The 13,124-nt window shown below is 44.1% G+C and overlaps 1 protein-coding gene across 7 annotated transcripts in view; it reads right to left on the bottom strand.

The window, feature by feature from the left end:
- Window positions 1–13,124, bottom strand: part of SIMC1 (SUMO interacting motifs containing 1) — a 169,427-nt gene that overhangs the window by 76,028 nt on the left and 80,275 nt on the right. For all 7 annotated transcript variants that reach the window (XR_013215837.1, XR_013215838.1, XR_013215839.1 and 4 more), the window contains one exon: window positions 2,785–2,947. Coding sequence is in view for 4 of the 7 variants with exons in the window: in XM_077265894.1 (XP_077122009.1) it covers window positions 2,785–2,947 (163 nt within the window). In the remaining 3 variants the exon portion in view is untranslated. The remainder of the gene's footprint in view (window positions 1–2,784; window positions 2,948–13,124) is intronic.

The raw sequence follows: 13,124 nt of genomic DNA, 5'->3' as shown, positions 1-13,124 counted from the left end.
ACCCGGGGTCCACAGTTCAGGAGAGGGACCTGCTGCTGGCAAATGGCGGCACTATATGGCAGTATAAGCGAACTCTTAACGCCACAGATTCGCTAGAAACCAGATGCTGTGCCGATAACCTCACAGAGGTACACAGCTACCAAACAGAGCAAAACTGTGGTCATGCAGTCAGGGAAACAGGCAAACAACTCCTCACCGGAGGTGCCGGTATTCTAGCGGCTTATTTCAGCTAAGGCCCTGAATACACACATACAAACTCCTCAACGGATGTACCGGTATTCTAGGGGCTTATTTCAGCCAAACCCTAACCACATCCAGACATGACCACACTGGCCCTGAGCTCATAGACTTTGGTTTGATACTAGCGCATGGCCATGTGAACCTTTTATAGCTGTAGCAGACAAGGACCTTATAAGTGGTCCAATAGGAGCTGCTACAGGGCCTGAGCATGTGACCCCCAAGCTCCAATTAGAGGTCCTCCCGTGGGCATGCTCAGTGTGTGCAAAGCAGGACTTAGTCCCAGAACCGCTGACCAGTGCTGGCTACAAAAGCAGAACCTGGAAAGGCAGCAGTAACCCTTTGCACAGTATCAGGCTGAGCGAGACGCTGGGACCGATGTCTCCACTGAGCAGGCTCCACTGCAGCTGAAACAGAATGGGAGACCGCAGCAGACATGGCTCAAGATTCCCCCTGTGCAGTGGCAGGAACTCGACTCCTAACAATATGTTTCCAAAACAGGAAATTAACAACAAAACAAATGAGGAACAAATCTGTGGAAACTGGAGTCAACGTCGGTGACCGAACTGTAAAGGTACCTTCACACGAAGCGACGCTGCAGCGACAACGATGCCGATCGCTGCAGCGTCGCTGTTTGGTCGCTGGAGAGCTGTCACACAGACTGCTCTCCAGCGACCAACGATGCCGAGGTCCCCGGGTAACCAGGGTAAACATCGGGTTGCTAAGCGCAAAAAAAGTAACCATTACTGAGTACCGCATTTTTTGTTCTTGATTTCTTTTTCTGTTTCTTAAAGCCAGAAAGTTGCCACTTGAAATGACTAGTTGTGTGCCATGTCTGCGATATGCATTTTTTCTACAAAATTAAACAACTGAATGAACATCCTCCAAGGCCGTTGATTCCATAATTTTTTGCCAGGGATTGTATCTGAGGCAGTCTGGCAGTTTTATTACAATACAGGGAGTACTAAGTCTTTCTTGCTCTTCAAGCAGCCAGTTGTAAGACTTCTGCACACTGATAGATGGAAACTGCCATCTTTAATATACTGACAATTTACTACATAAAAGCATATCTTTTTGCTAAATAAAAGTATTTGAATACTTTTAATTAAATAGCAAACATTTTTGTAATTTATTTTACCATATTTCTTGGAGAACTCCCTTTAAAGACATTACAAGACAATCTAATATTTTTTTTACTTATATAGCGCCATTAATTGCACTGGGGCTCACAATCTAGAATCCCTATCAGTATGTCTTTGGAATGTGGGAGGAATACGGAATACCCGGAGGAAACCCACGCAAACACAGGGAGAACATGCAACTCCTTACAGATGTTGTCCTTGGTGCGATTTAACCACTGAGCCACCTTACTGGTAGATATATATGTATATATAGTGGTATAGTGACCCCTGTGGCAGATAGGGGGCGCTGTGTGTGCTCCTTGAGATATGCATTGAGGCATATATATGGTGTGCAAGGACCTGTGGTGATGTCACGCTCACGTGACTAGCCATGTGACAGGTACCTGGGTGTGGTTACACCTATGTAAAGGAGGTGTGTGGAGCACATGGTGGAATGTGAGTGTTAGTGGGTAAGTGTCCGTCAGGGTGGACACACTTCCGTGTGTCCTGGCAGGACACTGCAAAGTGGCCTGTGTGCTGGACGGTCCCAGGTGGGGACAGACGTCCTGGAAGCACACAGTGACCATTCCAGGCTGGAGAGCCTGCGTGCTGGACATAGCACAGACGGTTGGTGTTGGAGGCTCCGGCGAGTGGAGTCGTCCTGGAAGCACCTGGAGACTGTAGACCTGGGAGGTCTGTGTTGAGGACCTGGGACTGACCTGAAGTCAGTGTGAGTGAGAAACGTCTGATGGATACCTCTGTGGAAAAGAGGGATCCGGGAAACCTGTGCGGCACCAACAGGTAACGGGAAGGAACTGTGTGACACTGACCGGGGTCAGAGTGAGAGACATTGTGTATGGGCACCTCGGAGGCCAAGGGGTGTCCAGGAACCCGTAAAGGTTGCCAACGGGTAACGGTCTGAAAACCGTGTATAATGCTGACTGGGGTCAGAGACGAACTGTGGTAAAGATGAATATATGCAGACTGTGTTCAAACTGTTACCAAGTTCCTGTGGATGTGGTTTACATTATGTGAAATAAACCGAAAAGACTGTTTTTGATAGAAAACCGTGCCCGAGTGCTTTGATTCTGCTGCCAAGCGAATGTTCCCCAAGACACGTAGTAGGCGCTATGCTACAATATATATATATATATATATATATATATATATATATATATATATATATATATCTCGTGTGTTAACGGGTTAAAGTGCGCTGCTGTAAAGTACTGGAGAGCCAGAACTGCAGTATTGTGTGCATTGTTAATTAATTCTTTGGATATTTGAGCTTAATGTGATAATTTTAGATTTTAACATTTCTGTTCTCGGATACACATTTATTTTCATAAATAAGCACGTTTACACCAAAATTCATAGATGATTTTAAGGCCTGCACAATGCTTTATTCCAGCAGATTGGTGCTCACCTGATTCTCCAGTTGTAAGGTAGAGTTACTGATGAAGTAGAGGATTTCACCAAAACTAAGCGATAGCTGTGGGGCTGGAGGTATTGCACAGCTATGGAGGAATATCAGCTCCAGGATCTTTGCTCGAAGCAGAACATTTCCTGTACTACTGAAGAACAGTGCTCTGTGGAGAAGAAAAAAACAAAACGTTCACAACAAAGTGCAGTTTTCCTACGAACACAAACTGTAGCTTCACACCTCTCATTCTTTTTTTCTGATTAACACCAAATGATTTGTGACTATTGAAAAAGTTGCATAGGGATAGTATGAAAAAACAGTGGACTGTAATACATACAAAAATCAAAGTTTCTATAATGCATTCCTATTTACTAATCTATGCCAAGAAGCCTCCACGATTGTAGAAAGGGTTGAGATTAGAAAGGTATGAAGGACTTCTGTAGTGGTAATTCATGTTCTACATACTCATTACCCCTACCCAAATCTTAGACAGTTATATTTAGATTAGGTTTTTCTTTTTTCACTATAAAATGGTCAGTTAGGGTACCGTCACATTAAGCGACGCTGCAGCGATAGCGACAACGATGCCGATCGCTGCAGCGTCGCTGTTTGATCGCTGGAGAGCTGTCACACAGACCGCTCTCCAGCGACCAACGATGCCGAGGTCCCCGGGTAACCAGGGTACACATCGGGTTGCTAAGCGCAGGGCCGCGCTTAGTAACCCGATGTTTACCCTGGTTACCAGCGTAAAAGTAAAAAAAACAAACAGTACATACTCACCTGCGCGTCTCCCAGCGTCTGCTTCCTGACACTGACTGAGCTCCGGCCCTAACAGCACAGCGGTGACGTCACCGCTGTGCTTTCACTTTCACTTTAGAGCCGGATCTCAGTCAGAGCAGGAAGCAGACGCTGGAGGACGCGCAGGTGAGCATGTACTGTTTGTTTTTTTTACTTTTACGCTGGTAACCAGGGTAAACATCGGGTTACTAAGCGCGGCCCTGCGCTTAGTAACCCGATGTTTACCCTGGTTACCAGTGTAAAACATCGCTGGTATCGTTGCTTTTGGTGTCAAACACAACGATACACGGCGATCGGACGACCAAATAAAGTTCTGGACTTTATTCAGCGACCAGCGACATCACAGCAGGATCCTGATCGCTGCTGCGTGTCAAACTAAACGATATCGCTAGCGATGACGCTGCAACGTCACGGATCGCTAGCGATATCGTTTAGTGTGACGGTACCTTTAGTCTATAGAAAGATCATTACCATATAATCTCCCCCCGCCTCCATTTCAGTTGACTTCAGAATAAGCTGTTGCATGTGCCTGTAAGAAAGGACACCATTTCTGGCCATTGTTTGAAATGTAGACTTGATTGTTTTCACCCACTTCAGGCTTTATACCACATCAGATATCTTGCCTTGTGGGTGGAGAATAGCTGAAATTGTGACCGATTTCCAAAAACGCCGCAAATACTGAGACAAGCACATACAAGACCCTTGTTCCAATATTAAAGTTCTCAATCAACAACATTAAATTCCCTGCTGAAAACCACAAATGTAAAAAAAATATTGCAGAAATAAAATATCAAGATAAATTGACAAATCTAAATCTGCACCAGGCAGACCCCTTTTATTGGAATATTCAATACTTCCTAACAGATCAGTCACTGAACTTAATACACTGCTCAAAAAAATAAAGGGAACACTTAAACACCACAATATAACTCCAAGTCAATCACATTTCTGTGAAATCAACCTGTCCTGTAATGAAGCAATACTGATTGTGAATCAATTTCTCCTGCTGTTGCACAAATGAAACAGACAACAGGTAGAAATAATAGGAAATTAGCCAGACAACACCTATAAAGGAGTGATTCTGCAGGGGATGACCACAGACCTTTTCTTGGTTTTCAACCTTTTTGACTGTTTTGGTCACTTATTTTGTCACTGCTCTCCCCCTAGAGGTACAGTAGCATAAGGCGGTGTCCGCAAGTCAAAGAGGTTGCTCAGGTAGTGCAGCTCCTCTAGGATGGCACATCAATGCGAGCTGTGACAAGAAGGTTAGCTGTGTCTGTCGACAGTGTCCAGAGCAGATAGCAGGAGACCAGCCAGTACACCAAGAGATGTGGAGGGGGGGCCGTAGGTGCAGGACTGCTAACTCCTCCTTTGTGCATGAAGAACCAGTTCCAGAGCTCTGCAAAATGATCTCCAGCAGGCCACTAACATCCATGTGTGTGCTCAAACTCAGACTCAATGAGGGTGGTATGAGGGCCAGACGTCCACAAGTGGGTATTGTACTTACAGCCCACAGTGTTGGGCGTTTGACATTTGCCAGAGAACACTAAGATTGGCAGATTCGACACTGGCGTCTGGTGCTCTTCACGGATGAGAGCAGGTACAAATTGAGTATATGTAGCAGGCGCGAGTCTAGAAACGCAGTGAACAACATTCTGCTACCTTCAATATCCTCCAGCATAATTGGTTTAGCAGTAGGTCAGTAATGGCATTAGGAGTAATTTCTTTGGAGAGCCACACAGCCCTCCATGTGCATGTACCCCGACTGCCATTAGGTACCAGGATGAGATTTCCAGACACTTTGTGAAACCTCAAGTTGATGCAGTGGGCCGTGGGTTCTTTCTGATGCATGACAATGCTAGGCCTCAAGTGGCTGAAGTCTGTCAGTAGTTCCTGTATGATGAAGGCATTAATGCTATGGACTGGGCTGCCTGTTCTCCAGATCTGAATCCAATTGATCACATCTGGAACATCATGTCTCGTTCCATTCAGATTGTCCAGGATTTGACTGATGCATTAATCCAGGTCTGGGAGGAGATCCCTCAGAACATTCGCCGCCTCATCAGAAGCATGCCCTGGTGTTGTAGGGAGGTCATACAGGCACGTGGAGGCCACATACTACTGAGCATTTCCTTGCCTTGAGGCACTTCCACTGAGACGCGGAGTCAATTATTAGGTCCTCGACAACCCTTTTAACAATTTATGTGGCCCATGTCTCCAGAAGCACAAACCATACACTGTATGAAGCACTAAAATGGCTTATTTGCCTTATTTGCGATTTTCACTCTGCCACATACGTTGCACACTACTTTCTGGAAACTGCCAGTGGGATCAAAAAGGTAATTACACCCCTAACTGATTTTCCCAAATGCAATTCTGGCTACAAGGGATCTACAAATCCAGTATGGTGCCCGTAAACCATATGAGCAAAGTCTGTTTCCCAAAACAGAACTCGTTTTGGAGCTCTACTGTGCATCAGAACACTAGTTTTCCCTCACATATGGGGCATCTTTGTACTCAGGACAATTTGCCCACCAAATTGGGTGGACCATTGTCTCTGGTTACGGGCTCTGCAAACGAGGCATGGCAACCGCTATTTATTACAGCCAGTTTTGTGCTCCAAAAGACAAATGGTTCTCCTTCCCCTCTGAGCCCTGCCAAAATAGTAAATTTTCAACACAAAAACGGCATCGGCATACTTAGGAGATATTGCACGACAAATTTTTGGGGTCCATTTTCTCCTATTATCCTTGTGAAAATGGGTTCATTTTTAACTTCCTTATGGCTTTAATTCCTGTGAAGAAACTAAAGGGTTAATGAACTTCTTGAATGTGGTTTTGAGAACTTTGAGGATTATTTTTAAAATGTAGTCACTTTTGGATATTTTCTGCCATGTAAGCCACAAAGTCCACAAGGGATGTAGTCCCCAAAGGAAAGAAAAAAAGTTTTGTAAATTGTTGGGGAAAAAAATGCTGATATGTTAAAGAAGTTGTCCACTACTATAAATTTTTTCTTTTTTTTTCATAAATCTTGCTATTATGTGCCACTGAAAACATCTACTGTGTTTATTGTAGCAATATTACCTTTTATCATGCAGTAGCAGCACATCTTTAGTGCTGGATTCAGCTCTCATGGGGTTAATCGACAACTTCCTTTCTCCTTAGTTATTGTGCTCTAATACTACAAGTTCCATGATGCATTGCACTCGCCTGTAACTCTGCACCTGGCACACCCACTCCAAAACACACCCCAACCCCTCCCTCCTCTCCCTCTAGCTTCAAAAAGATTTGTGATGTCATTTCTGTCCAACCTCCTCTTTTACATTTGTCCAACCTACACACCATTACAGATAGATAGATAGCTAGATAGATAGCTAGATAGATAGCTAGATAGATAGCTAGATAGATAGCTAGATAGATAGCTAGCTAGATAGATAGCTAGATAGATAGATAGATAGATAGATAGATAGATAGATAGATAGATAGATAGATAGATAGATAGATAGATAGATAGATAGATAGATAGATAGATAGATAGATGGGATTTTTTCTCTATTTAGTTATTGGATGTGACTGATCTTGCACTCCTCCCATTGACCTTGCAGGTGGCGGTAATCAGCTCTACCTGCCCATAAATTGTAGGTTTAGCCCAGAGTGACATGTTTTGTCCATAGTAGTAGGCTGGTGGCCCAAGAGTGGCATGTACGGTACAGTAGGACCCATCAGAGGGAGATCACCTTGCCGTGGTTGATGGGCACACATGAATTGGCCAATTTATGCGCTAAGAATCTTCATTACTGTAAATTTTATGAAAAATTTTTTTAAAAAAATTTTGTAAAAAAATATTTTTGAAGTATAATTCATATTGAATATTTGTCTGTGTTTTCACATGGCTTAGATTCATGTACATGTGCTGCTGTGTTTTTTTGTCTATAGGATAACAAATAGATAGATGAATACATACAGATATATCTATATATCTATGTCTATTTCCATAGATATGTCCATATCCATGTTTCTAAACCCCTTCACCCCTGGAGCTTTTTTCGTTTATCGCTCCCCTTCTTTCCAGGGCCATCATTTTTCCGTCAATATGGCCATGTGACAGCTTATTTTTTGCGGGACAAGTTCTACTTTTGAACGACACCATTGGTTTTACCATGTCGTGTAACAGAAAATGTGAAAAAAATTCAAAGTGCAATGAAATTGCAAATAAAGTGCAATCCCACACTTGTTTTTTGCTTGGCTTTTTTGCTAGGTTCACTAAATGCTAAGGCTGTGTGCACACGTTGCGGATTTAATTGCAGATCCGCAGCGTTTTTTGCCGCACAGAATTGCATCAAATCCGCAGTGTAGTGCACAACCAATGTAAGTCTATGGGAGCCGCAGACTTGTTGTGCACATGCTGCGGAAAAAGCCGCACCGAAACGCTGCTTTTTTTCTCGCAGCATGTCACTTTTGTGCGGAACTGCAGCGTTTATGCCCCCTGAGACTTTCATTGAGTCGAGCACATCCGCAGCAAAACCGCAGATGTAAAAAAGATCTGCAGTTTTGCTGCGGATGTGGGTCCGAGAAACGCTGAAGTTCGGGAGGAGGGAAGTGTGTGGGCGGAATGTTGGCAGTGACTGAGTGTATGTGTGTGCTGGGTCTGCGGGCTGTTCAGATGTGTGCGGGACTGTTCGGGTGTGTGCGGGGCTGTGCGGGGGGTCTTTTGGGGTGTGTGCAGGCATCATCCGATGGGACTACAAGTACACAGCATCCAATCTGCAGCTCATTCTGATGTAATCTGGACAGTGGACACATCCTACGCTATCCATACATCTATCAATAGATATATCTATCCAGCTATATGTATAGATATATGAATAGATAGATGTATGCATCTATAGATCTATCTATATGTAGATCGGTCTATCCATTTCATCTATCATCTATATGTCTATCTGTTTGTGTAATGGAGTGTGGGTTGGACAAATGTAAAAGAGGATGCTGGACAATAATGACATCACAAATTGTTTTTTTGTTCAATACATCTTTATTTAGCTTTCAAAAACGCACCAAAACGCATAAAAACCACGCAAAAACTACACCAAAAGTGAATTAAAAAATGCATCAAAACCGTGCAAAAAACTGCATAAAAAAACTCATCAAAACCGCACCAAAACTGCAAAACTGCACCAGGTTTTGATGCAGTTTTTGGTGCAGTTTTGATGCAGTTTTTGATGCTGTTTTTGGTGCAGTTTTTGGAAATAAACGGAAAATGTGCATGATTTGAATGGAAACATGCATGAAAAAACGGATTCAGAGGCTGGATTCATCATTTCACATCTCAGTTTCATACGTTTTTTGCCGGATCCGTCGCTGTGCGCTTTTTTGCTGGACAGAAAAAACGTTCCTCTGTAGTGTTTTCCGTCCGGCAGAAACAGCTTTGACGGATCTGGCAAAAAACGATGAAACGTGTGGCCATCAGGCGCAATCCGGCGCCAATACAACTCTGAGAAAAAAAACGGATCCGGTGGAGAAAAATTTATTTTACAAAACTCGCCGGATTGTGCCTGACGGCAAAAACCTGATGTGTGAAAGCAGCCATATATATGGATAGATACATCTATATCTATAGATATATCTATCTATAAATATAACTATAGATAGATATATCCATAGATATATAATAGAAAGGCCGATGTTTCTAAGGCTACTTTCACACCGGTTTTTAGCAATCAGTCTTTTTGGGAAAAAACGGATCCTGCAAATGTGCTCGCAGGATGAGTTTTTTACCCATAGTCTTGTATTAGCGACGGATCGCGATGGATGGCCACACGTCACGTCAGTCGTGCAATGGATCCGTCATGTTTTGGCGGACCGTTGGCACAAAAAAAGTTCAAGTGAACGTTTTTTGTCCGTCGCGTCCACCATTTTCTACCGCGCATGCGCGGCCAAAACTCCGCCCCCTCCTCCCCGGACTTCAGAATGGGCAGCGGATGCGTTGAAAAGCTGCCCACGTCGTGCACAAATTTCACAACGTGCGTCAGTACGTCGGCCCGATGCCTTGGCGCGGACCCGTACCGACACAAGTGTGAAAAAGGCCTTAATGAGCGTTTAATTTAATTAAAAAAAAACACGGCGTGGGCTCCCACGCAATTTTCTGCACCAGAGGGGGGAAAGCAGACGGCCGGGGGCCAATATTTGTAGCCTGCTATGCATATCAGCCCGCAGCTGTCTGCGTAGCCTTTACTGGCTATTAAAATATGGGGTCCCCCTATATTTTATAGCCAGAAAGGCTATGCAGACAGCTGTGGGCTGATATTCATAGCCTAGAGAGGGGCCATGGATATTGGTCCCCCCCAGCTACAAATCAAAGTCCGCAGCCGCCCCAGAAATGGCGCATCTGTAAGATGCGCCAATTCCGGCACTTAGCCACTCTCTTCCCACTCCCGTGTAGCGCTGGGATATGGGGTAATAAGGGGTTAATGTCACCTTGCTATTGTAAGGTGACAATAAGCCAGGTTAACGGAGAGGCGTCAATAAGACACCTTTCCATTATTAATCCAATACTAATAAAGGGTTAATAAAACACACACACTAGGAAAAAAGTATTTTAATATTCTTCATTTAACCATACTTACCATACTTCAGCGCCTGCAAAAAACGTAAAATAAACCGTATACTACCTGTCCGCCGTAGTCCAATTAATAACGAGTGTCCCACGACTATCTCCCCTATAGAACAGTGACATCGGGTGATGTCACTGCTCTACAGGACCCTCAGTGACACACTGACAGGAGACAATGGCTCCTGCAGTGCATCACTGAGAGGTTACCTTAGGACAAAGTCTCACTTTATGCCATTGCTGTGTGAGAAATTTTCCCAGGCAGCAATTGCCATAAAGTGAGACTAGGGACTATTTTCTCACAGGGGTGTAGGAATACATTGAGGAATACATTGTGGAAGGATACCTTCCATCATTGTATTCCTGGAGCCCCTGGAGAGCGGTCGCATCAGCTGATGCTCCTTGCTCTCCACGGGAGATCGTCGAGGGACACTCGTTTTAATTGAATTTCTGCGGATCAGGGAGTATAGTGTTTATTATTTTAATATTTTTTACTGATGACACTGGCTTCGGGGATCAAGGTAACAAGTGATGGTGAGTATGTACTCTGTTACAGTACATACATACAGTACATATATGTGGCATGTCGCATGTTGTTGCATGGTGCATGTCTTTGCATGTCACATCATTGCATGTCACATCGCATGTTGCATGTCATATGTTGCATGTCGTCGCATGGTGCATGTCGCATGGTGCATGCTGCATGTCATCGCATGTTGCATGTCATTGCATGCTGCATGTCGCATGTTGCCGAATGGTGCATGACGCATGGTATGTCATATGTTGCATGTCACCGCATGGTGCATGTCGCATGGTGCATGTCGTCGCATGATGTCACATGTTACATGTCACATGGTGTGTGTTGTATGTATGTACTCTATATGTGTATGTGTTTTGGTTTTTTTTACATTCAACACATTAGCCGGATGATGGGACTACTACTGTCCCATCATTGGCTAATGTGTCACTTACGGTCACTGTAGCAGGCAGAGCACGATGGGACTTGTAGTCCCATCGGACAAAGCCTGCACAGACACCCCCGCCGCCACCACCACCACCGCACTGCAGCAGACCCCAGCATGGCCAGCAGACCCACCGCAGACCCCAGCACCGCCCACACATACCGGCGCCGGCCCACACATACCGGCACCAGCCCACACAATCATCCCAGCCTAGCCCCGCCCGCCCCCAGCACAGCCCTGCAGCCCCCAGCCCAGTCACTCTTGATGAGTGACTGCTGACTGAGGCTGGTCACGCCTGCTCATGACGTCACATCAATTTCCAGAGTCTGGAAATTGACGTGACGTCGGCAGAAATAAGCGGTGGCTGCAGCCTGGGGGTCACGTGACCCGGACTCAGCCGCCAGCATAGCGCCGCTCACAGGCAAAAACGGCAACGGAAGGTATTTGCACAATTCATCAGGGGCCCTGGGGGGATACATTGGGGGGTTAATTGAAAGTAGTGGACAACCCCTTAACCCTTCTAACTTCCTAAAAAAAAAAAAAATGAATACAAAGTTTGTGCTGTATAACTATCTGGTTTAGGGGCATATTAAAGGTTTGACAAAATATATTTAAATATATTTTATTTGGAGGATCACTGTCGGAGCACAGAGATGGACAAATGTTCAATATGGATATCAAGACAATGAAAGTGATTAGAATCGATGTGCATCTGCTTCCCCTTGATATAGAAGGGTTAATAGGTTGCCTTTAAGTGCCTCTTGCCTTTAATTGATAGAATTACTAGAATCTGTTAACGCAGTAGTCTGATGGTCTCCCCCTCAAGGAGACTATACTTCTCATCATGTATGTTCTCAATAGTCAGTCACAACATGTTTTTGGTACGTTGTGAGGAATAAAGGTCAGTATGACCCTGGGTGATGGTGGGGGCTACATGAATTGCATTGTGTGTTACATTTGTTGTAAATGGTATAAAATACTGCATCTTGCTGCATTACATCAGATAAAAGTGACTTGCTCACAGGATATGTGTGAGGTGTCTTTGTCTCCAAGCGCGCTTGTAAAATGACGGGCGTAACTACCTGATTTGGTCTCACTGGTGATCTGGCGTACTGACATTGGGTCAGAATGAAAACAGCTACGACAGTTTTGGCGCCCGAACGGGGGCCGTGGTAACCAGCCTATTCGGAATCCGTATGTGGGAGCTTCCTGAGAGATTGGACATGCAAAACACCAGCTGCAGCAAGGTGAGAAATTTTATTCTTACAATCTGTTTTGCATTTGCAATCTCTCTTCTGGATCTCTTCATATCTCTGGGTAAAGGCTGCTAACACGGTTCAAAGAATCCACATCACCAGTGAGTTTTGTGTTTTGTCTGTTTATGTCCGTATGAGAGTTGAATAATAGAGTTATAAGATGATAACTGTGATAATTGTTCTGTATTATTTGTCAATATCCTAATTGGTTATGTATTTGTTTAGTGTGTGTAATACAGAGCTGGGATAGGCTCTGTGCAGTGTCAGTGTTGTTATTTTGGTCATTTTGGATTGGCAGTACATTATATGAAGCTGTATTTTGTATAAGGCCGTGGTTTTTGTTGTTTGGCCTTAAAGTGCTTTCAGAGTGTCAGTGGACACTGCTGCAGTTTTATTTATATAGAGTTGTGTTAATTCCAAAGTGCAAAATAGGCAGGCTGTGTGAAGTATGTATGTATGTATGTATGTATGTATGTATGTATGTATGTATGTATGTACTGTATGTACTGTATGTACTGTATGTACTGTATGTACTGTATGTACTGTATGTACTGTATGTCTATGAGAACCTCTGAATGAGATGAGAGGTGAGTAAATAAGTATAAGGGATAAGTAAATAAATCCATCCCTGATTGATGAGGGGTTCCGTTAGGTGTGGTCCTCTGTATGTGACAGAAGACATTATTCAACTCAATATGAGCTGAATTAGGTGGAGGGA

The sequence above is a fragment of the Ranitomeya variabilis genome, chromosome 5 (genome assembly GCF_051348905.1).
Source record: "Ranitomeya variabilis isolate aRanVar5 chromosome 5, aRanVar5.hap1, whole genome shotgun sequence".
Classification (NCBI taxonomy): domain Eukaryota; kingdom Metazoa; phylum Chordata; class Amphibia; order Anura; family Dendrobatidae; genus Ranitomeya; species Ranitomeya variabilis.
The sequence above is the reverse complement of the archived record's forward strand: the minus strand, read 5'-3'. Positions and strand labels throughout refer to the sequence as shown.